We start from the raw sequence: 25,035 nt of genomic DNA, 5'->3' as shown, positions 1-25,035 counted from the left end.
TCGTTCGGTTCGTTGCATCTGCTCGGGGCGAACGTCGTAAGACACCCGTTTAAGTTCGTCGTTGATCAATTACCTCAGTTTTTTTTATTACAGAGGGCAGTTAACCCTCTGAGCGAACACGCTGAGCTACCGTGCCGGCGACCACTCAGCTACCGAGGGCGGACGGCGGTTACGTGACGTCACGAGAGTTTAACCCGTTCCAGCGCACGTCTTCAGTACAATGCTTTATCCACGTTTGCGTTGATTACACACAAATGCAAATTAGTATGACAAAGTAAGATACGGCAAATGAAAGAGGAGTTTGAGACTAATCAGCCGAGATACTGGTAGGATTTATATGAATTTTATATCAAAAGATATTAAGTAAACAAATTTGCAACATTTGCAACTTACTGAATAATTGATAACTTTTGAACCAATGCAGGTACAGAGTAGGACGAGTGCGCATTTGAAAGGTCTCGTCGAAATGCAGTGACTGACAAACTTTCAGCATTAATATTTCACTGGTGAAACACCAATTTTATTAATTTGCTGCTAATAATTAATTAAAACAAACAACACCAGGCAGATACACTAACAGCAAGGCAGTGTCGTTATACGCATTTCAACATCATTACTTTGTGATATTTGTAATTATTACGATGTTGTCTTTGTTTATTAATAATTTTTGCATCGTTTAGCTCATATCTGTTTAACTTATGTATATAAGTAAATTCTGATCAGCGCATCAGAAAGAGTGCTTCAAATCCGTATGGAAAATGGTACCTTATAAAGAACATTCAGTGGCACAAATGAACAAAAACTATTTTCGTGCTCTGCAAAGATAAATTTTGCAAAACATTAATTGTGAGCAAACTACTGCAGTTACAAATTAGTGTAATGTATGTTTTTGATTAGAATTTGAGCGCGCATGTAATGACGCAGACGGAATTAAGATTGCTCTTCTATGCAAAAAATTATCCAAAGAAGTGGTGAGCAATGGAAAGGAGTTGGATGACGTAGCTTGGGGAATTTCGGATAGAGGGTATTTAAGCGGAGCTGACACGCACAGCTCGAGTCACTAGCAGCAACGCAACCGTGAGGAAGATTCAAACGAGAAGACAACACCCAATAACCCCAGGAAAAAGTAGGAAAGGCGTGATCCGCCGATCCTACAACTCACCGGAGCGTGAAGATCCGTGAATTTGCGAAGCGAACAGCTCGAAGAGAGAGTTCTGCGCGCCTTTGCCGACGCCAGACCTGTGTTGCTCGACAGGACATTTTGATGATAGTTTTTGCGGATGCAGAAGTGCTGCAACTTTCGCGTGTGCGCGCAAACGGAAGACACAAGTTTTCGCGAAGAATCCGGACTTCTGACATTTTTAGTGTGGAACACAGTAGGGACTTGGGTTTTTCACGCGTTGTGTGTTTTGGTGATTGTTTTTGTAAGCAAACGGGACACTGCTGCAAAATAGTAGCTGTGGGATTGTTGCCATTGGAGGGCCGCCACACTTAGCCGCTAAAACTCTACTGTGGGATTCTTTATTTTTGAGCTTTCCGAACTGTGTTTTGGGATACCAACGGGAATTAGTTTCTGATACGCTCAGATTGGACGCTAAAAGTTTTTACCACGTTTATGTGATTGATTCTGAAACAGTACCACTGGACTTTAACTGTGTTTAAACCAGTGTTAAACTGTGAATATTTTGTGGCACCCGACACCGAATTCGCGTTAGGGGGAACTTTATATCATCGCGATTAGGCCGTGTTTTAGCGAAGTGATCGATTTCCTAAATATCAATCGATGTTATTCACCATTGAACAACTTTTATTAACATTTATAGGGCTTCGGTATCACAAATGGTGACTCGATCAGTAGTTAAAACGGCACGTAACTGTTTGGAAGATGCCAGAAGGAGATTTTCAGTCTGCAGCGGAGTGTTCGCTGATATGAAACTTCCTGGAAGATTAAAACTTTGTGCCGGACCGAGACTCGAACTCGGGACCTTTGCCTTTCGCCGGCAAGTGCTCTACTATATGAGCTACCCAAGCACGACTCACGGCCCGTCTTCACAGCTTTGGAAGATACTACCAGAGAACTGTATTTGTGAATTTTAAGAACTTAAAACACACATTGGATTTGTCATTTGAATTCAGCACTGGTTAACATTTGTACTTGCGGTCAGCAGCATCGAGAGTATTTTATCTATACACTTTCAACATTCTGGCAGTTTCACCGTTTATTTATGTACCAGCATTTCACATTTGCAATGGCTTATCTCGAGCTTACATTACCGTCTGATCTTGCAAAGTTAATCACTTAACCAAGTTACCTAGACAAATCTGTTCCAGAAATTTCATTACTCTACACTAATTTCTTTTTCTTGTTGCGATTTTTTTCCGTCAGTGTGTTGTAGAAAGTTCATAAGGGGGTTCATTGTATAGCACGGCACTCACAGAACTACTGAAAAAAGGTGCGAAATTTGTGTGGACAGTGGAATGTCGGGGGGCGCTAGAAGAGCTGAAGAGAATTTTGATGTCGAGTCCAGTGTTGGCGTTCCCAGATTTATAGAGGACGTTTATATAGTCCTGTGTCATTTAATCCTGCTCTCGAGTGTATCCTGGGTCAGGAGATCAGTGGTGAGCAACATCCTATTGCTTTTGCATCGAGACAGCTTAATAGGGATGAGAGAAACTATATGACCACAGAGAGAGAAATCCTTAGCCTCAAATACACACATCAGAAAAAGTTTTGCATCACCTCATTTTCGAGAGCTCCGGAACTCGTACAGAAAACTGCAATAGAGATCAACATAAACATCATTTCCACCCTTTTTATTGCTCATGAAAACCACACATTGCATGTTGTACCACCATACAGCGAGACCTTCAGAGGCGGTGGTCCAGATTGCTGTACACACCGGTACCTCTAATACCCAGTAGCACGTCCTTTTGTATTGATGCATGCCTGTATTCGTCGTGGCATACTATCCAGAAGATCATCACGGCACTTTTGGTCCAGACTGTCCCACTCCTCGACGGCGATTCGGCGTAGATCCCTCAGGGTGGTTGGTGGGTCACATCGTCCATAGACGGCCCTTTTCAATCTACCCTAGGCATGTTCGATAGGGTTCATGTCTGGAGAACATGCTGGCCACCCACTCTACTCGAGCGATGTCGTTATCTTGAAGGAAGTCATTCACAAGATGTGCACGATGGGGGCGCGAATTGTCGTTCATGAAGACGAATGCCTCGCCAATATGCTGCCGATATGGTTGTACTATCGGTCGGAGGATGGCAGTCATGTATCGTACAGCCGTTACGGCGCCTTCCATGACCTCCAGCGGCGTACGTCGGCCACACATAATTCCACCCCAAAACAGTAGGGAACCTCCACTTTGCCGTACTCGCTGGACAGTGCGTCTAAGGCGTTCAGCCTGACCGGGTTGCCTCCAAACACGTCTCCAACGACTGTCTGGTTAAAGGCATATGCGACACTCAACGGTGAAGAGAACGTGATGCCAATCCTGAGCTGTCCATTCAGCATGTTGTTGGGCCCATCTGCACCACGCTGTATGGTGTCGTGGTTGCAAAGATGGACCTCGCCATGGACGTCGGGAGTGAAGTGGCGCATCATGCAGCCTATCGCGCACAGTTTGAGTCGTAACACGACGTCTGTGGCTGCACGAAAAGCGTTATTCAACATGGTGGCTTTGCTGTCAGGGTTCCTGCGAGCCATAATCCATAGGTAACGGTCATGCACTGCAGGAGTAGCCCTTGGGCGGCCTGAGGGAGGCATGTCATCGACAGTTCTCTGTATCTCCTCCATGTCCGAACAACATCGCTTTGGTTCACTCCGAGATGTCTGGAGACATATCTTGTTGAGAGCCCTTCCTGGCACAAAGAGACAATGTGGACGCAATCGAACCGCGGTATTGACCGTCTAGGCATGGTTGAACTACAGACAACACGAGCTGTGTACCTCCTTCCTGGTGGAATGACTGGAACTGATCGGCTGTCGGACCCTCTCCATCTAATACGCGCTGCTCATGCACGGTTGTTTACATCTTTGGGCGGGTTTAGTGACATCTCTGAACAGTCAAAGGGACTATGTCTGTGATAAAGTATCTACAGTCAACTTCTGTCTTCAGGAGTTCTGAAAACCGGGGTGATGCAAAACGTTTTTGATGTGTGTATGAAGTGATGTGTTTTTGATGTTACCTTTACAGGAAGCAGTTTGAAGCGGTAACTGATCACATGTTCTGAAGTGGGTATTACAGCTGAAGGACCCATACAGTAGACTAACTAGATGGGCGTTAAGACTCCGTAAGTTTGACTAAGAAGTAGTTCAGAAGCCAGAAAAGTAACATCAAAATTCAGACACTTTGAGCAGTAAAGTCGCAGTAGTACAAGTACTGTGTGAGGGCCTAGCTGAGTGACAAGCAGCACGGCACATGGTCAGTGACAGCAAACAGTACATGACGCAACTGCAGTTAAGCACGTGCTACGGTCTCTTGTGGAAGGTTAGAAGGTTAGTGACATGAGTGGCGGTACCACCCAGGCTTAAGGTAGAAGTTCTAAAGGAAATGCATGGTCTTGTGCTGTCTGCTCATGGGGGTTGCAGGGGCAGTAGGATGATGTCAATCCCTGTCCTCAGGTTACCATACACCAAGGCGGAGGACAGGAAGGATGCTAGTTGCGGCAGTGCTGTACCTCTTCGCCTAGAGTAGAATGAGGGTGCTGTGGAACCAACGTCTGGAAGGAGGAGTTCTGGCTACCAGACAAGAAGATCTGGTGATTACTATTCATCAATGCAGTCTCAGTTTACTATTTAATGCATGGGAATTCTAAAATTAAATAAGGGGGCTGGAGGAGGTGTTTTGTGGTTTGCGACAGGTAGCCGAGAATGGGGGAGTACTTGGGGAAGTTGCAGGAGAGTGCGAGAAATTGTATAAAGCACACAAACAGTTGTGAGGACACGTGCAGAAAGTAGTAGAGGTGGTGTCATGTTTAGTACAACAGCAGAAGAGAGGTTTGATAGTCGCTGCGGGTAGGATCTTTACGACTGTGTTTGGAAGAGCGGATGCTGGTACCATAAGGGAACTGAACGGGGCAGTGGAGGTAGTCAAGGAATTGGCAGAGAATAATAAGTCAGTGGTGAAGTGGTATACCATGCAGATGGCAAGCTTGGAGAGTGGAGTGTTCAACAACATGCCAATGTTCCAGAAGCTGGAAAGAGAGATGGACTATGCAAAGGCTTCAGAGAATGCTATGAACTGAGACCCAGGGGTCATGTAAACATAAGTAGAAGTACTGGATGAAAGATACACGATGAAAAGACTACTGCAATAGTTAGTGGGTAGCATCTGGCACACTAGAGTGGAAATAATGAGTTTTTAAGAGACGTCACGCGTTACATGGAGTGTTGAGTCCCGTCTTGTATTCACCAGAAGGTCGTGGTTGGGAAAAGTGCAGAGAGAACTTTTGTCAGATCTAGGTTTGTTAGCTGAGCGTAGTGGGTGAACCCAGCCTTTCTATTATGATATGGTTTTGGTGGAAGAGAGTAGAGACTAGATATCATTATATGTGCTGGTTAGGACCACAGTGTTGGAAAGACATGCACATTTTAAGTGCTACTACATACACTCCTATTGGGTGAAATTGGGAGACCTGGGGAAATTTGTGCAAGCGAGGACAGGTGATGTGTTCGTGATGTCTGAATAGGGAGACAGTCATGCAGTGGTGACAGAGGAAGAGCTGAAACAGTGCTAGAAGGGGGAAGTTACAGTATGTCCAACTTGCGTGATATCAGTGAGTGTAGATGCACGTGCAGTGGAGTTATTCCTGAGCAGCACAAATGTCAACTTTGTCTGAGACATACTGTAGAACCTAAGCTGTATTCCCAGGAAGCAGGACTGCATTGGATTTATTCTGTGTATGATAGTGTGGTAATGATAGAGAGTACCTATTAGAGAGAAAGGTTCATGCGGACGAGACCGTTGGAACTGAAAGACAGTGGCCTGTTGTTTAACGGGACAGCATGCTTCATAACAGGGCCAACTGTAGCCATGATGACTAGAGTTGTATTGTATTTTATTGTATGGAACTGTGGACCTAGAAAGGACGGAGAGGCTTCAGCCCGCCGTAGCTCATGTGGTTCATAGCCCCACAACAGGCTACAGTAGTCCACTCACCCCACCGCCGCCCCACACCGAACCCAGGGTTATTGTGCAGTTAGGCCCCAGTGGACCCATTCGGGAACGTCTCACACAAGACGTGTGTAACCCCAATGTTTGCGTCGCAGAGTAATTATGGTGCACACGTACGTGACAGCGAGGTCATCGGTCTCATCGGATTGGGGCAGGATGGGGAAGGATGTCGGTCGTGCCCTTTCAAAGGAACCATCCCGACATTTGCCTGGAGCGATCTAGGGAAATCACGGAAAACCTAAATCAGGATGGCCGGACGGCCGACATAGTGTAACTGAGGCGGAATAAGGGAACCAGCCCGCATTCGCCGAGGCAGATGGAAAACTGCCTTAAAAACCATCCACAGGCTGGCCGGCACACCGGACCTCGACACTAATCCGCCATGCGGATTCGTGGCGGGGACCGGCACGCCTTCCCGCCCGTAAAGCAGTGCGTTAGAGCGCACGGCTTACCGTGCAGGCATGACTAGCTTTACGGGTTGGACGAGCCACTGGAAATACTTTCCGAACACATTCTAACCTTTCTGAACCGTAGGTGGAAGTCACACCTGATCCTTTCTCTAAACCAATTAACAGCTGCACAGCAACGACGAATCTCTATGGAGCAGTTAATGCAACATGTTAAACAGTACTGGGAACGGCAATGACGAGTAACTTTACCTTGAGTATCGCGATACTTAGCCCATAGTGACAAACTCTACTTTGCATAGCCTTCATCTATTTGAGGCAGAGAGCTGCCCTGCAGACCAGTCCACTGGTAATATAGATCACAGTACATACGACTCCTAGAGTGTGCAACTGAATATGGTATTAAGTGGGATAGATGTAAGCAATTAAATAGCATAATGAGGCAGTTAGCATGTAAGGGGTGAAGCGAAATGCACACTCCGAACTTTGGAAATTGTACCACCGGATGTTTTGAATGGGGAAATTATATGCGAGATAAAGAGGGCAACCGATCCTAAGCAAGACTAGTGGGACTGGGTTTCCTTCATGGAGGGCTGTAATGTAGCACTGTTGCCAGGTCAAGAGTAAAATTTCTGAGAAGGTGTGATGGAACTCTGCATTAGCCACCGGCGGCCGGAGAGCACAATGTGTCAACATTTGAGTTACAACAAGCTTATGAGGTTACTGTGAGACTGGCGTGCCTCACTCATCATAACTTGCCAGCACAGCAGTATTGCACGACACACACAAGGCAACGTCTCCACTATTGGAGTTTTGGTGGTGTTGCCAAGCACATGACCAGAACATAGAGTACGCGAAGGAACTTACCCCCCTTCTTGCAGCGGTGTACCGTAGGTCTCTAGAAGAGCGTAGCGTTCCAAAAGATTGGAAAAGGGCACAGGTCCTCCCAGTTTTCAAGAAGGGACGTCGAACAGATGTGCAGCACTATCTATATCTCTAACGTCGATCAGTTGCAGAATTATGGAACACGTATTATGTTCGAGTATAATGACTTTTCTGGAGACTAGAAATCTACTCTGTAGGAATCAGCATGGGTTTCGAAAAAGACGATCGTGTGAAACCCAGCTCGCGCTATTCGTCCACGAGACTCATAGGGCCATAGACACGGGTTCCCAGGTAGATACCGTGTTTCTTGACTTCCGCAAGGCGTTTGATACAGTTTCCCACAGTCGTTTAATGAACAAAGTAAGAGCATATGGACTATTAGACTAATTGTGTGATTGAATAGAAGAGTTCCTAGATAACAGAACGCAGCATGTCATTCTAAATGGAGAGAAGACTACCGAAGTAAGAGTGATTTCAGGTGTGCCGCAGGGGAGTGTCGTAGGACCGTTGCTATTAGTAATATATATAAATGACCTTGTGGATAACATTGGAAGTCCACTGAGGCTTTTTGCGGATGATTCTGTAGTATATCGAGAGGTTGTAACAATGGAAAATTGTACTGAAATGCAGGAGGATCTGCAACGAATTGACGCAAGGTGCAGGGAATGGCAATTGAATCTCAATGTAGACGAGTGTAATGTGCTGCGAATACATAGAAAGAAAGATCCTTTATCATTTAGCTACAATATAGCAGGTCAGCAACTGAAGCAGTTAATTCCATAAATAATCTGGGAGTAGGCATTAGGAGTGATTTAAAATGGAATGACCATATAAAATTAATCGTCGGTAAAGCAGATGCCTGACTGAGATTCATTGGAAGAATCCTTAGGAAATGCAGTCCGAAAACAAAGGAAGTAGGTTAGAGTACACTTGTTCGCCCACTGCTTGAATACTGCTCACCGGTGTGGGATCGCTACCAGATAGGGTTGATAGAAGAGATAGAAAAGATCCAACGGAGAGCAGCGCGCTTCGTTACAGGATCATTTGGTAATCGCGAAAGCGTTACGGAGATGATAGATAAACTCCGGTGGAAGACTCTGCAAGAGTAGCGTGGTATGGGCTTTTGTTGAAGTTTCGAGAACATACCTTCACCGAGGAGTCAAGCAGTATATTGCTCCCTCCTACGCATATCTCGCGAAGAGACCATGAGGATAAAATCAGAGAGATTAGAACCCACACAGAGGCATACCGACAATCTTTCTTTCCGCAAACAATACGAGACTGGAATAGAAGGGAGAACCGATAGAGGTACTAGAGGTACCCTCCGCCACACACCGGCAGGAGGCTTGCGGAGTATGGATGTAGATATAGATGTATTGTAATGTCATTACATAGCCAATATGCAGTACCTGTCGCTTATGCGAAGTGAGTATTCTCATCCCTCTCTTCTGTCATTCTCATTCTATTTAAAGAAGTGGTGCATTGGCACAATAGCTGTACTGCACCTGGTATAAAGACCTGTTGATTTTGTAGCATATCGATTCACAGTTAACAGTACCATCAGGCTGCAGTGGTTATGACAGGCGAGGAGACGACCTAAAGTCACAAGCTTCACACCTGTGTTTGAGTTCATGCTGGAGTAGCTATTGCTTACACTATGAGCGCCCATTACACTCTGTGCCACAGTGTAGCTGCCCTGCTGGCTCACTCCAGCAGCAGCCGGACTTCTCCCAAGAGGCAACATGTTACACCGCAAGCACAGCAGCTGCCTACCGACAATGCACTAGGCGCGCCTCTTGCTACTCGCCATGGCCATTTGGGTGTGGTCATTCAGCAAAGAGGAGCTACTTCTGCAAGTTCCCAGTACACGCCGCCGATTTCAGTGTTGTGGCTCACTCAAAATAGCCATGGGCCAAGCAACGAGTGCAGATTTCAACAAAGCAGTGTACCAGCACATGTTGCAGCCAGCTGGCTAACTGATTACCGACACACTCCTGTGGGGCAAGGGCGTGATAGCGTATCTACCACGCCACAGAAATAATGCATAAGTTAAAAGTAAAGTGTTAATTCTGGCAGTCGCTCATTCCTGGGTCTCATCGGCCTGCCATCTAGTGTCAACCCTGGCCACCCCACCTCCTGACACTGTCCCACATTACCCCAAGGGTTGGCTATACAGTGCACAAACATTTGTCTGATACTTTATTAAATACTGAATCACTGGCTATGTAACGTTTTACTACCTCCTTCCAGCCCCCCCTTCTCTCTTACACCCCTTGGGAGCAACAGATTCTGAATTAGCAAATGGCAGTTACTGGAATGTAGACCTATCTCCTCTCAATTTGTAACCAACGAGCTTAGGCTTGTACAGCACGATCTGGTATGAAGTTTTCCAAATCTATTTAAGAAATTCTGAGAAATTGAAAACAAGAGATTGGAAGAATTTCTTCCCCATCCTTGTCTGTTCCGACTTTGCTCTCCTTGTCTAATAGCCCCACATGACATGCAGGTGCATCAGAACACTTGCACAGAATTAAAAAATGGTTCAAATGGCTCTGAGCACTATGGGACTCAACATCTGTGGTCATCAGTCCCCTAGAACTTAGAATGGTTCAAATGGCTCTGAGCACTGTGGGACTCAACTGCTGAGGTCGTTAGTCCCCTAGAACTTAGAACTAGTTAAACCTAACTAACCTAAGGACATCACACACATCCATGCCCGAGGCAGGATTCGAACCTGCGACCGTAGCGGTCTCGCGGTTCCAGACTGCAGCGCCAGAACCGCGCGGCCACTTCGGCCGGCCTAGAACTTAGAACTACTTGAATCTAACTAACCTAAGGACATCACATACATCCATGTCTGAGGCAGGATTCGAACCTGCGACCGTAGCAGCAGTGCGGTTCCAGACTGAAGTGCCTAGAACCACTCAGCCACTCCGGCCAGCGCACAGAATTAACATTGTAGTTGGAGAGACAAAGACAGTGTGAGCCAGATAAATCAGAAAACAGACTCCGAGAACTAACCTCTGACACTGGCTGTCTGTGCCACATTCCCACCCCCTTCGTACATTTAACACAGCTGAAAAGAGGGAAGAAAGCACCACTTACCATGTATTCAAACGCGAGGGGAATGAACAGTTGTGTGGCGTGTGTCACGCCATGTGACAGGAGCTGCACATACTCTCGCCAGGAGTTGGACATCTGATCCATGTAGGCCCTCATCGCGGACTGGATTTCTGGAAAAGAAAACAGACAACGTAAGTAAGAGGACAGTGAGAGTTCTGGCAAAAAACTGCTGACACAGCGCCATCACTCCTGGAAAATGCTGAAGTCAGCATTCCTGAAATCGCAATATCAGTAAACTGTTCTTTCTTGGAATTTACCTTCCCCACCTCCCCTTGTGCCCAATGGCGAAACGTATGTGCCTGTCAAAGGTGGGGGGGGGGGGGAATCTAAGGTCAGCCCCCCACCTGTCTAGTATTTTTAATTTCTATATAACCCGACAACCAGGAGTGATGGCCGGGGTTGCCATTTCATTTCATATCAGGACCCCCTTAGTTGTCATCTGTGACACCCTTATAGCGCAGCAGTATATCGACGACATTTTACACCCCGTTTTGTTGCTCTTCATGGCAAGCCATCCAGAGCTTACATTTCAGCAAGATAATGCCCGACCGCACGTGGCGAGAGTTTCTGTTGCTTTTCTATAAGCTTGCCAAACCATACCTTGGCCAGCAAGTTGAACAGTTGAGAACGTTTGAAACATTATGGGCAAAGCCCTCCAACCAACTTGTTATACTGATGATCTAATGCGCCAATTGGACAGAATTTGGCACGATCTTCCTAAGGAGGACATCCAACGACTGTCAATCAATGCCAAGCAGTATAACTGCTTGCATAAGTGCCAGAGGTGGACCACCGCATTGCTGACTTGCTCAATTTGTGAACTTCTTTCTCTTGAAAGAATCTTCCATTTAATTTGAAATTGTAATCATTTGTTTGTCTGTACATGTACATCACACCTGCAGATTTCGGTGCTGTTTGGAAAATTCCTTCATGGTGTCTTAGAGTGAATTATTATTGTTATTATGTGTACATTCGAAATTCATGTTTAATGACCATTTTTCATTATTCCAAGTTAAATGTAAGAGAAGGCCAGAAAACTCTCACCTTGGTAGTTAAATGTAAGCACACTGGACAGAGAATTAGTCACTCTTAGGAGGTGTTGCATAACACCAGCCTCTCTTGATAACAACCTCAATTTGGAGAGGAGGAGAGTCGATAAGATTCTTCGGATATGCCATATTCAGCTGAATCCGCTCATTAATGATCCCGTAAAACTAAAATTATGCAGAGCATAGGGGACTGATGGTTCCCGAAAGAAGCAGTCACAATCGTTCTGCCATCAGCCTTGTTAAAGAGGGCAGAGAAGCGGCCAGAAGTATGGGCCATCCACTTGCCATTGAGATCGGCAGCTGCCCTTGAGGGCAGAAAAATCAATGACACAAGTGTGCAGAAGGCAATAGAAACCGCTGCATTGAAGACACATAATGTAATCCACAGGAGATGGGAACTGTAACTGAAAATGTTTTATGGTAATCACCCTATTGACAAAAAGTCCCAAATTTGTTCCTCATTCGAGTCTTCAGGACGGGACTGCCAAGAGAGAAATGACCACGAGGTAGAAATTGAATAAAAAAAGCGACGAACTATGGTGTGGAATATTGTAGAGAAGCCAAAAAAATTGGAAAAAGGAAATGCAAATGCTCAATCTAAATACAGTGCTGGCCAGTGCAGTGAAATTGAAAGAAAAAAGGATATGAGGTTAAAAAATAGGCTAATATCAACAGCAGCAGTGAATAGTGTCATAGATGTAGAATTCCTCATGAATATGAAGGTAGCGCAGAGAGCAGGTTTCTGTGAACACTTTAGTGATACCATTTTTCTCATCAGAATCGACAACAGACCAGCCAAAACAGTAATAGTTAAGGTATACAAGCCGACGTCACAATCAGAAGACGCCGATTTGGTTTTGGAGGGCATCCACCTTGAGGAAAACACAATTTTATCTTTTCTTCTATTTCCCAGACATGATTCGCTGAAGTTTCAGCTCATCAGTGGACTTCCTATTTCCTTTCAGTTAAACAGGAAAAATGCTCTTTACTACTTGTACACATTAATCTGAGCTATTAAGACAACATTTACAAATTTGAAAAACAGACAAAGTTTTGTATTTTGCCTTGTTATCATATTCTGTGTTTTTCTTGGGTTTTTGTATCTTAGTGCACTTGCTTTCTTTCTCAATTTGTCATCTACAACCATGTAGAACTTAATGTAGAAAAGCTGTTTACTTCGAAATTTTACGACTGGGAATGCTATGGTTAGGCCTAACATTAACTTATTCTATGTTGAAGATTGTGTGATTGTAAGTGTGTGTGGGGCGTGAGTGGATGCGTGGGTGTTTTTAAGGATTGGTGTTGTCTGGTAGTTCTCTGAGGTCAGAGAAGATTCCCAGTCACAAATTTTCGAAGTAAATTTTTCTGCATTAAGTTCTATATGATTGCAGATCACAAACTGTAAAAAAAATCAAGTGCAATAGAAAACTTAACCCAGGAAATCTATAGCATGTGGTAACAAGGTATATATAAAAAAATTATTTTTCACTTTATATAATACCGTCTTCAAAACTCAAATTATGTGTATAAGTAGTAAAGGACATTTTTCTTGGTCAATATAAAGAAAATAAAAGCCCTTTCGTGATGCCGAAACATGTCTGGGAAACAGAAGAAACGATAAAATTGGGTTTTGTCCAAGATGGACCCCTTCCAAAAAAAAAAAAAAATATTTGTATCTCAAGATGAGGTGAGGATGAAGAGGTAGAGAAAGTATTTGGAGATATTGATCATGCAATTCAGTACAGTATGTAAACAGAGATGAGAATTAGATCATCATATGGCAACACGGCAGAGGTGGAAAAATGGAAGATACAGTTACGGGAGAATATGGGCTTGGCACTATAGTGCCCACTCACATTAACGTGACCATCTGTTAAAAGCCTGAACAACCACCTTTTGCTGTCAGACTGCTGCAAGACATGAAGGAAGAAGTCAGTGGGGTTCTTGCAGATACCGACGGGAATGTGGAGTCATGCTGACTCCACTGCAGTGGCCTGCTGCTGCTGGACTAGTTTTCTCGCTTGAGGATCCATGACGCGAACAACCCGATCGAGATGGTCCCACAGATTCTCGGCTAGTTTTAAATCGGGGGAATTTTGTGGCCGGGAGAGTACGGAAAGCTCATACTGGTGCTCTTCAAACCATACACGCACACTGCGAGCAGTGTAACACGTTGCATTGTCCTGCTGGTAGATGCCATCGTGCCGAGGAAAAACAACCTGTATGTAGGGGTAAGCACGGTCCCCGAGGATATTTGCGTACTTCTGTTGATCCATTCTGCCTTCCAGAATGACGAGATCACCCAGGGAATGCCACGAAAACAGTTCCTAGACCATAACGCTCCCTGCTCCAACATCAGTGTTTGCTCACAGACGTTACACGCGGTACACGCCAATGGTCATCTGTCCGATGGATCATAAAACGTGATTCACCTGAAAAAGCGACCTGTCGCCACTCATTGCACGTCCACTTGCGGTATTGGCATGTAAATTCCAGCCTTTGTCACCAATGGACAGCAGTACACATGGGTGCATGAACCAGGCACCTGCTGCGGAGGACAATATGCAGCAATGTTCGCTGAATGGTCCTTCAGGAGACACTGTTGGTAGCCCCTTGGTTCATCTAGGTAATCACCTGATCAACAATTGCACGTGTGTTCACCCGTGCACATCTACAGAGCTCTTCACTCTGATCATTTATGGCCCATGGTGCACCACATTTGCCCCAGCGTCGGTTCTGAATAGCGTCATTTCACCATGCGTGGTGTACTTTAACCACGACTGTGCACGAAGAGCTTACAAACTTTTCTGTTTCGGAACTCCTTCCACCCTTGTACGAAAGCCAATTGAAGTACGTCGACTTTGAACACTTCTACAAGAAGTACACGAGCATACAGTTCATCCTCTATATTTAAGACCACAATGATTGCAACACAAATGGTCTCCATTGACTGGGAAAAGAACCAAGCAGTCAACTTTGTAACTCTGTCCTAACAGGGAAATAAGTTCACAACTAAATGCAAGTTACAATGAAATGAACACCCTTAGCTGCTTACAGGCGTTGACAGACGTCAACGGGGAAAGATGTAAATGTGTGCCCCGACCGGTACTCGAACCCAGGATCTCCTGCTTACATGGCAGATGCTCTATCCATCTGAGCCACCGAGGACACAGAGGATAGCGCGACTGTAGGGATTTATCTCTGGCACGCCTCCCGCGAAACCCACACTCTCAATGTATTGTCCCGCACTACATTCGTAGTGCCCCCGGCCATTATACTCATTACTTGCGGCGCGTTGCCGATTCCCATAAGAGTTCAGGCACTGTTTGTGCATTCTGACCCCGTTGACGTCCGTCAACGCCTGTAAGCAGCTAAGGGTGTTCATTTCATTGTAGTTTCATTCCAACGAGCTGCATGATTACCGATGGTATCTGTTCTTTCGGACATGTCCGAAAGAACAGATACCATCTTAGTATATATACAGGGTGTTACAAAAAGGTACGGCCAAACTTTCAGAAAACATTCCTCACACACAAAGAAAGAAAATATGTTATGTGGACATGTGTTCGGAAACACTTACCTTCCATGTTAGAGCTCATTTTATTACTTGTCTTCAAATCACATTAATCATGGAATGGAAACACACAGCAACAGAACGTACCAGCGTGACTTCAAACACTTTGTTACAGGAAATGTTCAAAATGTCCTCCATTAGCGAGGATACATGCATCCACCCTCCGTCGCATGGAATCCCTGATGCGCTGATGCAGCCCTGGAGAATGGCGTATTGTATCACAGCTATCCACAATATGAGCACAAAGAGTCTCTACATTTGGTACCGGGGTTACGTAGACAAGTGCTTTCAAATGCCCCCATAAATGAAAGTCAAGAGGGTTGAGGTCAGGAGAGCGTGGAGGCCATGGAATTGGTCCGCCTCTACCAATCCATCAGTCACCGCATCTGTTGTTGAGAAGCGCACGAACACTTCGACTGAAATGTGCAGGAGCTCCATCGTGCATGAACCACATGTTGTGTCGCACTTGTAAAGGCACATGTTCTAGCAGCACAGGTAGAGTATCCCGTATGAAATCATGATAACATGCTCCATTGAGCGAAGGTGGACGAAAGCAAAATTAGCTCTAACTTGGAAATTAAGCGTTTCCGGACAAATGTCCACATAACATCTTTTCTTTATTTGTGTGAGGGGAATGTTTCCTGAAAGTTTGGCCGTACCTTTTTGTAACACCCTGTATGGTTAAGGCTCACCGGCCACTTCACCATCTTCCTCTTCTGTGCGAATGCACAAACACTGCCCGAACTCTTACGGGAATCGACAACGCGCCGCGAGTAAGGAGTGTAATGGGTGGGGGCACTACGAATGTAGTGCGGGACAATACATTGAGAATGTGGGTTTCACGGGAGGCGTGCCAGAGATAAATCCCTGCAGTCACGCTATCCTCTGTGTCCTCGGTGGCTCAGATGGATAGAGCGTCTACCATGTAGGCAGGAGATCCTGGGTTCGAGTCCCGATTGGGGCACGCATTTTCATCTGTCAACGCCTGTAAGCAGCTAAGGGTGTTCATTTCACTGTAATTTCATTCTAACGAGCTGCATGGTTACCGATGGTATCTGTTCTTTCGGACATGTCCGAAAGAACAGATACCATCTTAGTATATATAAATGCAAGTTCTTGAGACAACAAAAGGAAGACTTTCTCAGTCAGAGTTCGTTCTCTACTACATAACTATCAAATGTTTAAGTCCTCAGTCTCCTTGAGGGGAGCACGTTGGAACAGATTAACACTTAAGTTACTGTCTGTACGAGTTCACAATCTTGTGAAGTAAGTCGGACAGAATACCAACAGGCCCGCAATCCGGTACCGAGGTCCCTTAGTGGCACCAGCGGCGTGCGATCGGTGGTGCTGGATCCAGAGCAGACTTCTTCTCTTGGCTGGCTGCGTCTTAACAGCCGTGATCGTCTTTTTTTCCCTTTATTGTGATTTCATTCCCCTGCCCCATATGGGCAGGGAAGGGTTGGCAGCGGCATAATCCGCCACTCTTCAGCGGAATGTTAGATTTAATAAAAGATGAAAACGATACATACAAAATGTGATAAAGGGGGACACGAGAACAGAATAAGAAGAGACAGTAGTGTTTAAAGTATACACTTACACAGAGATGTTCATTGTGGACAGTTTAAAAAAATGTCCACATAAAGTTAAAAAACACAGTTGGCGATTTGCATAGCACGTAAGAAACACTGAAGTCACATGCACAAGTTAAAGGTTGGCCACAGTATTAAAACACACCAGAACAACGACACTTTAAAACCACTGTATGAGATGGAGCACACACGACGAAAAGTACAGGGCTATTACAAATGATTGAAGCGATTTCATAAATTCACTGTAGCTCCATTCATTGACATATGGTCACGACACACTACAGATACATAGAAAAACTCATAAAGTTTTGTTCGGCTGAAGCCGCACTTCAGGTTTCTGCTGCCAGAGCGCTCGAGAGCGTAGTGAGACAAAATGGCGACAGGAGCCGAGAAAGCGTATGTCGTGCTTGAAATGCACTCACATCAGTCAGTCATAACAGTGCAACGACACTTCAGGACGAAGTTCAACAAAGACCCACCAAATGCTAACTCCATTCGGCGATGGTATGCGCAGTTTAAAGCTTCTGGATGCCTCTGTAAGGGGAAATCAACGGGTCGGCCTGCAGTGAGCGAAGAAACGGTTTAACGCGTAGCCCGCGGAAGTCGACGAATAAAGCAAGCAGGGAGCTAAACGTACCACAGCCGACGGTTTGGAAAATCTTACGGAAAAGGCTAAAGCAGAAGCCTTACAGTTTACAATTGCTACAAGCCCTGACACCCGATGACAAAGTCAAACGCTTTGAATTTTCGGCGCGGTTGCAACAGCTCACGGAAGAGGATGCGTTCAGTGCGAAACTTGTTTTCAGTGATGAAGCAACATTTTTTCTTAATGGTGAAGTGAACAGACACAATGTGCGAATCTGGGCGGTAGAGAATCCTCACGCATTCGTGCAGCAAATTCGCAATTCACCAAAAGTTAACGTGTTTTGTGCAATCTCACGGTTTAAAGTTTACTACCCCTTTTTCTTCTGCGAAAAAAACGTTACAGGATACGTGTATTTGGACATGCTGGAAAATTGGCTCATGCCACAACTGGAGACCGACAGCGCCGACTTCATCTTTCAACAAGATGGTGCTCCACCGCACTTCCATCATGATGTTCGGCATTTCTTAAACAGGAGATTGGAAAACCGATGGATCGGTCGTGGTGGAGATCATGATCAGCAATTCATGTCATGGCCTCCACGCTCTCCCGACTTAACCCCATGCGATTTCTTTCTGTGGGGTTATGTGAAAGATTCAGTGTTTAAACCTCCTTTACCAAGGAACGTGCCAGAACTGCGAGCTCGCATCAACGATGCTTTCGAACTCATTGATGGGGACATCCTGTGCTGAGTGTGGGAGGAACTTGATTATCGGCTTGATGTCTGCCGAATCACTAAAGGGGCACATATCGAACATTTGTGAATGCCTAAAAAAACTTTTTGAGTTTTTGTACGTGTGTGCAAAGCATTGTGAAAATATCTCAAATAATAAAGTTATTGTAGAGCTGTGAAATCACTTCAATCATTTGTAATAACGCGGTAAATACTGCCGGGAGGGACCTGCCGCGGCCTGAGAGGAGGGAAAGGAGGGGACACAGTAGCCGGAGAGGGTGGGAGGAAAAGCATGGGGGTTGGGAGGCGCACCAAGGGGCAGAAGACGGCTGGGGTGGGAGATGGAGGGGGAAGGCAAGCCAGGAGGTAGCGCAGAGATGCAGAAGGCCGTGACCGTTTTTTTTTGTTTTTCATATGTGGTATGTTGCAATACAGCATCACTGGTCGTTGAAGGTCTAACTGTGTTGGAGAGGCAGTAAATTCATACACAGGGCAGTGACACTGCATCACTGCAATTCACTTTGGAGATGTGGAGGTGGGACTTGGAGTCCCGTACAACCCTCCAACGGTGACAGTACTACATCAGTCAGGCAGAAAAACTCAGCCGGACATGGGCACCTAGGGTGGGAAAGTGGTGGACATAGAGTGGGGGGGCTATTCCTGTAAAAGAATGCATCCGTGGAAGGCGTGCCAGGCCAATCGTTAGCCGTTGTTGGAATCCAATTCCTCTAGGATGGTTAAAGGAACCGGATGTCAATGCCAGCAGTGTGGAAGTGTGGTCCCAATGTGGTGTAACCCACGGACAGTATCCTGCAGGGCATCCACTTTCTCATACAACCACTGCGCATTGTTGCATATGGTCATCTTCAGTGGGACGATATCCGCTTCCTCATGAAGCATCACAATTATCATGAGCGGTGGGGCGTGCAGGCTCCACCTGAGAGCCTTGTTCTGCAGGTGCTGCAACGTCCACATCTTGGTGACACTAATCGTGGCCCATGCAACAGAGCCATACGTGAGGGCAGGCAGGATAACTGCTCGGTAGATGCAGAGCTTGGTATGTAGGTTAAGTTCCCTACTGTTGAAGAGGGGGTACAAAGCCCTGGTCAGCTTTTGCCCCTTGTTGGCGACATACTCTGCATGACAGAGGAATAGCAAGTTGTGGTCCATCTGGACCCCCAGATAGATGGTCGTCGGGGACCAGGGTACCTGCCCGCCTGCAATCGAAATATTGACTGCCGAAGTGTTGGCGACATTAAGAGCTATTTTGTTTGTCTGGCACCAGGTGGCGTCCACCTGTCGTTGGAGGTGGGCGACGACGGCATCAGTGATACAGCCAGTCGTACATAGTGCTGTGTCGTCAGAATATTGTGCCAGGTGGCACTCAGGGATGACCAGCGTATCATTCACATAGATATTAAAAAGAACAGGCCACAGCACCGATCCTTGTGGAATGCCTGCCGACAATTGGCGAATGCCAGAACGCGTTACCCGTTGAGCCACTAGGAAGGTCCTACAGCGGAGGAAGTCATCCACAATCTCGACATAGATATCTGGTATAGGAGTCTGTGTCAGCATCTTGTGCACGAGGTTGTAGTGCCAGATCTTGTAGTAGGCGTCTGCAAGTCCAGAAAAACGGCAGCTGTCGACTTAGCGGTGTTGAAGCCTTTGCTGACGTGTTCAGCGATTTGTAGGACCTGAAGTTCAGCAGAGAGGTGCGAAGTAAATCCGAACTGTTCAGGTCTCATCGTCCCAGCCACCGCCAGAGGTTGGGAAAGTCGGTGGAGGTTCACAGATTCAAGGACCTTCGCCATGGTACTTAAGAGGCTGATGGGCCTGTTGTTGGTGGGAACTGTAGGGTCCTTGAACCACTTGGGGATTGCAGTCAGCTTGGCTTGCTTCCACTGAGGGGGGGAAAGGCCAGACGTGAAACAAACGTTTAAAATCTTGGTGAACAAGAGGAGAGGCGTATGCAGAAGGCGGCAGACACGTTCATTTAAAATTCTGTCCAATCCAGGGGCTGACCGACCACGTTTCCGTCGTAGGATCTGCTGGTCTTCTGCCATGGAAGTAAAATGGGGGTGTGGGGCGGCGGGTGGAATAATTTTTATTTAAATGTGCCTATTATTTAATGCTGTTGTTTGCCGTTCTCAACACTGGCTCTCTAACTACAATATTGGCAACCAGAAAGTGATTAGAAAAACGTGAAGCCTTAATTAGAATTCCTAGTGCCCACTTCATCTGAGAAATACATTTATAGCTACAGCTTATAGCTCCGAGGAATTAGGAGATTGTCTGGGATTCATATTCAAAAACCATTTTCTCTAAAATGTTCACTATATTCTGAAAGTCACAGACCAAAAAGAATCCACACAATCCAACTAACAGAGCACTTCAGAGTCTAATGCGCTGATGCAACTATAACTGTTCAAATTAAATGTTTAAGTGAATGCTCGCCATAATTTGATGATAATGTTCATCAAACGCCACGCTAAATAATGGCAGAATGTCTGTCCCGCGGCGGCACGTGAAAATACGACATACGCAAACTGAAGATAGATCATTAAAGTCATCCCAGAATTAACACTTTAGCCCGCATCTCGTGGTCGTGCGGTAGCGTTCTCGCTTCCCACGCCCGGGTTCCCGGGTTCGATTCCCGGCGGGGTCAGGGATTTTCTCTGCCTCGTGATGGCTGGGTGTTGTGTGCTGTCCTTAGGTTAGTTAGGTTTAAGTAGTTCTAAGTTCTAGGGGACTGATGACCATAGATGTTAAGTCCCATAGTGCTCAGAGCCATTTGAACCAATTAACACTTCACTCGAAAACGATTTCATGGTTACGCGTATCCCGAGTAACTTATTACGGCATCCGAGGCTGTTTATAGCAATGATACCGATGCGACGCGACTCCCGGCACAAGTGGTGCGCTAATCAGCGTCTGGAGAGAACTGGGGCCTTTTTTCTCGCGCAGCGTTCTTACATATAAAGCCGCAGTGCGGACGGCTAAGGGAACGCCTGATGAAATCCGCTCTCCCGACTAGCCGCTGGGCTAGTAATGCCCCACTTTAAGTTATCGAATAAATCATTGCTTCCTTTGCTGATGGCCGATGAAGCTCTCAATTTAAATGTGCAATCAGCACACAGGTAAGTAATCATAATAAAAGTCTGACGTGGCTAAGTCAAATATTTTGGGCGAGAGAATTAATTTAATTACACTACACGCAGTAGACGAGCTCTGAACTTGTCCTTTGGAGATACGCTATCGCTATAGTTTTATTCTTATTCAGTTGAAACTTCTCACATCTTTATGATTATAGCGGATCTCCCTTCTACTTAAATTTAAACATCCTAGCTTTATTTATTCCCTTACTTAATCTATCTTGCTTCCTTAATTTCTAAGACAAAAACCAGAAAATCATGAATTTCAACTAAAATTTTAATTTGTGAGATCCAGAATACTGTTTCTACTAAACTATTATGAAAAAGGAATCTAAATATAAGTTTTTAAGTTTCTAGCTCTTTTCTGTTGTGCCAATGATTTTTACAGAAAAAGGTCCAAATTTCGAAAATGGTTAAAGTTATTGAACTGATATTCAACTCATATTGATTTAGTATTACTCCTGACATGCTAGAAACGTTTCAGATTATTTACTTGATTTTTAAAGTATTGCGCAACATTTATGACGTCAGATCTAGTTACAGCGGACTAGGCTGGCACACAATGGAAAGACTGATGTGAATTTTATAAGGCGTGAGTAGGCTGCTTCCCTACATCACCCTCTACTTAATTATTTTTTTTAATGTAAATGGGAAAAAAATTAATTACAAAAAGGGAAGCAAGAGTACAGCTTAACTCCCTATGAAAAATTAAAATTGAAACGTAAACATAAAGAAATATTAAAAGAAAACTTATTACCTGCTTCAATTATTTAAATTGCTGGGATGTTCACTGCTTAATAAGCAACATTATCACTTAAAATTTAAGCAAAATCAATGAAACACTTTGGCATACATATTGCCTTAGACAGATAAACACATAAAATATGAAAAATCTTAAATCCATTAAATACATTTTTACATACACCAATTCAAAGAAAATAACACAGTTATTCATGATACATAAACAGATAATTATATCTTAGCAGTCTTTCTAAACCTGAAAGAAAATTTCACAAATCATGACAATTTCATTTTTACACACGTGGTTGTAGCCGCTTTGGCTAGCGTTTTACACTTCCATTCACAAGGGTAGAGGAGGGGAAGTTGCTATGGTGTGCGTCCTTCACGTTCACTCTAAATTATTTGGGGAAAGGGGAGGGGTCACTGTGAGTTGTGTCCAAGTCACTCCACGCTTTCACGCAGCTACCAGGCTGCCATTATCTGGTTTGTCCTGTAGAACAAACAAAAAGAGTGCCTCAGACTCTGTTCACTTAATATCTAAGGGTGGGTCACAATGAAATGGAGATATATACATTTTATCTTTCAATATGTTACTGGAACAAAGTTAACAGAACTTTTTCAATTTTACTCTCGCGGTTACTTAACTGTCATAAAATCGATAAACAAATGGCTCAAAACGCCGTTAGTCACGTACTAAATAAAATTTATGCTCAAGGCATACAATCATAAATCCTATTTAATTTCAATTTATTATTTCTGGGCCGGACACTGAACCAATGCTCGGTACATTCTTGATACATTGGTATTTTATTTACTTAGCTGACTCATCTTCGATTACCTTATTCTTAGAGATAGTATGAATATATTTGATTAGTAGTTGTCTTCTCAGCTTCTTTGTACATGTGAGTAACTTGTTGTAATAGTACAGTTCTGAGTGTTCAAAACACACTACGTTTAGTTGACTACTAAATACACGTATTGGTCCTCTGCTGCTGTGTCAGTTCCACATCTGCAACTATGTACTTACTTACTTTGCTAGTGTATGAACTTAAGAAATACTCACTCCATTAAAATTTAAAGCATAGGATAGCACGTTTATTTCATATCTATAGTGTATTGCAGCTGATCAGTTTGCTCACGTGGCAATCCATTTCCACTCGATCGGACGCTGAAACCACAGGTAGTCTCTCTCGACTTACCACTAAAGTGCATTAGGTAATTATGGACGAGCGTAATGCTAAATTCCTTAAACCTATAGGACACCATGAGCTGCTCTGTCTCATCTAACATAAGGGTACCTATGGTCGCATTCACGCCTCCAACTCATAACCTCAATACATGTAGGTGTGTCACCGCACCCCCAACACCAAAATAATGGCCAGCTCCAACCTTATAAACATTTCAAGGACGTGTCCTTCACGTCTCAACCACAAACACTGTTCAATTCTATTACACTGCCATTCCTTGCTACACAAGGTGAGTTCATTTTCACAACTTATCTGCATATTTTTCATAACACAAAGCAATCTCTTTTACTATTAATTAGTTAGCTCTACAGCATACAATAGGTTTCACTGCCACTTCAGATCCTGCTTGTACATGAATTTGTATATCTTTTTAAATTACTGTTGGTGGACCATTTCCAATAAAACAACAACTTTGTACTTATAATATTACCAGGATTCTATACATACTTGTTACTCAAATACCTTTGTATATTAATTACATCATACTTATCTGTTGTTTATGTCACTGTTAGGTTTGTCACATTAGGTATTTTCTTCACTAATCGGTGGGTAGAATGGTTACAGAACTCATGGCTTGATGGCAATGACGGAAAATTTTTGTATTGCAAAGAAGGAGTCGAAACTTTGGTGGATAGGAAAGATGAAGATAGAGTGAAATCTGAAATGGGAAAAAAGATCTCACACAGCTGGGACTGCACAGCTGCCACACTGTGTAGAGGTTACAGAACAACCCTTCTCCCTATAGAATTCATTAGTTTATTATTGGCTTGATAATCATACCGGAAGATTTTAGTATTTGAGAGTAAGAGCCGAAATTTTGGTGGGTAGGAAAGATGAAGAATGAGCGAGACCTGAAATGGGAAAGAAGATATCACACAGGTGGGACTGCACAGCTGCCACACTGTGTAGAGTTTACAGAACAACCTCCTCCCTACAGAATTCATTAGTTTATTATTGGCTTGATAACCATAACGGAAAATTTAATGTGTTGGAAATAAGAGGTCGAAATTTTAGGTGGATAGAAAAGATGAAGAGTGAGTGAAATCTGAAATGGGAAAGAAGATCTCACACAGCTGGGACTGCACAGCTGCCACACTGTGTAGAGGTTACAGAACAACTTCCTCCCTACAGAATTCATTCACTTCCTATGAACTTCTTTAGGTCGATCACGTTCCTGAGACCTAATAGTCTTTTACTATTAGGGTACTCTAGCCTATATGCATTGGCATGTGGTTTTCCTATGAAAAACACTTGGCCAGGTTTCACTTTTAATTGACATTCATAACCTTTGACCAAGCCAGGTCGATTTGAAAATACCTTATGATGCCTTTTTAAAACCTGTCTCAGTTCTTCCTTCTGATTAGCTGAAATTTTATCGATTTCCTGCAATTTAGCTTCTATTTTGTCCAAAATAATTGCTTCTTCTTCTTCTTCTTCTGTGTTTAGCTTACTTTTACTAAGATTAACACCTTCGCCCAAATATCTCCTATTTTTCAGAATTCGTATAGGCAGCTCCCAAGTTTCATCATTAGTTACTACATGTTCATCAATAAAAGGTACTGTAATTACTCTGGTTATCGGCAAGCCCATTTTTAAGTGGCTTCTTTCAAAGTTAACAACACTCTGATATTTCTACAAGAAATCTATGGCAATTAAAACCTCAATACTGAGATTGTTTAAAATTAAGCATGGATGATCAATTAAATTACCATTAATATCAAAGGGCAGCAAAGCTTCTTGCTTTAGCGTTTTTGACACCTT

General features: G+C 44.3%; 1 protein-coding gene across 5 annotated transcripts in view; it reads right to left on the bottom strand.

The window, feature by feature from the left end:
* LOC126469834 (uncharacterized) overlaps nt 1-25,035 on the bottom strand; it is a 214,450-nt gene that overhangs the window by 93,251 nt on the left and 96,164 nt on the right. For all 5 annotated transcript variants that reach the window (XM_050097129.1, XM_050097126.1, XM_050097127.1 and 2 more), the window contains exon 4: nt 10,586-10,713. In XM_050097129.1, coding sequence (XP_049953086.1) covers nt 10,586-10,713 — 128 coding nt within the window. The remainder of the gene's footprint in view (nt 1-10,585; nt 10,714-25,035) is intronic.

This window comes from Schistocerca serialis, chromosome 3 (genome assembly GCF_023864345.2).
Source record: "Schistocerca serialis cubense isolate TAMUIC-IGC-003099 chromosome 3, iqSchSeri2.2, whole genome shotgun sequence".
NCBI lineage: Eukaryota > Metazoa > Arthropoda > Insecta > Orthoptera > Acrididae > Schistocerca > Schistocerca serialis.
This window is presented reverse-complemented; position numbering and strand designations above follow the sequence as displayed.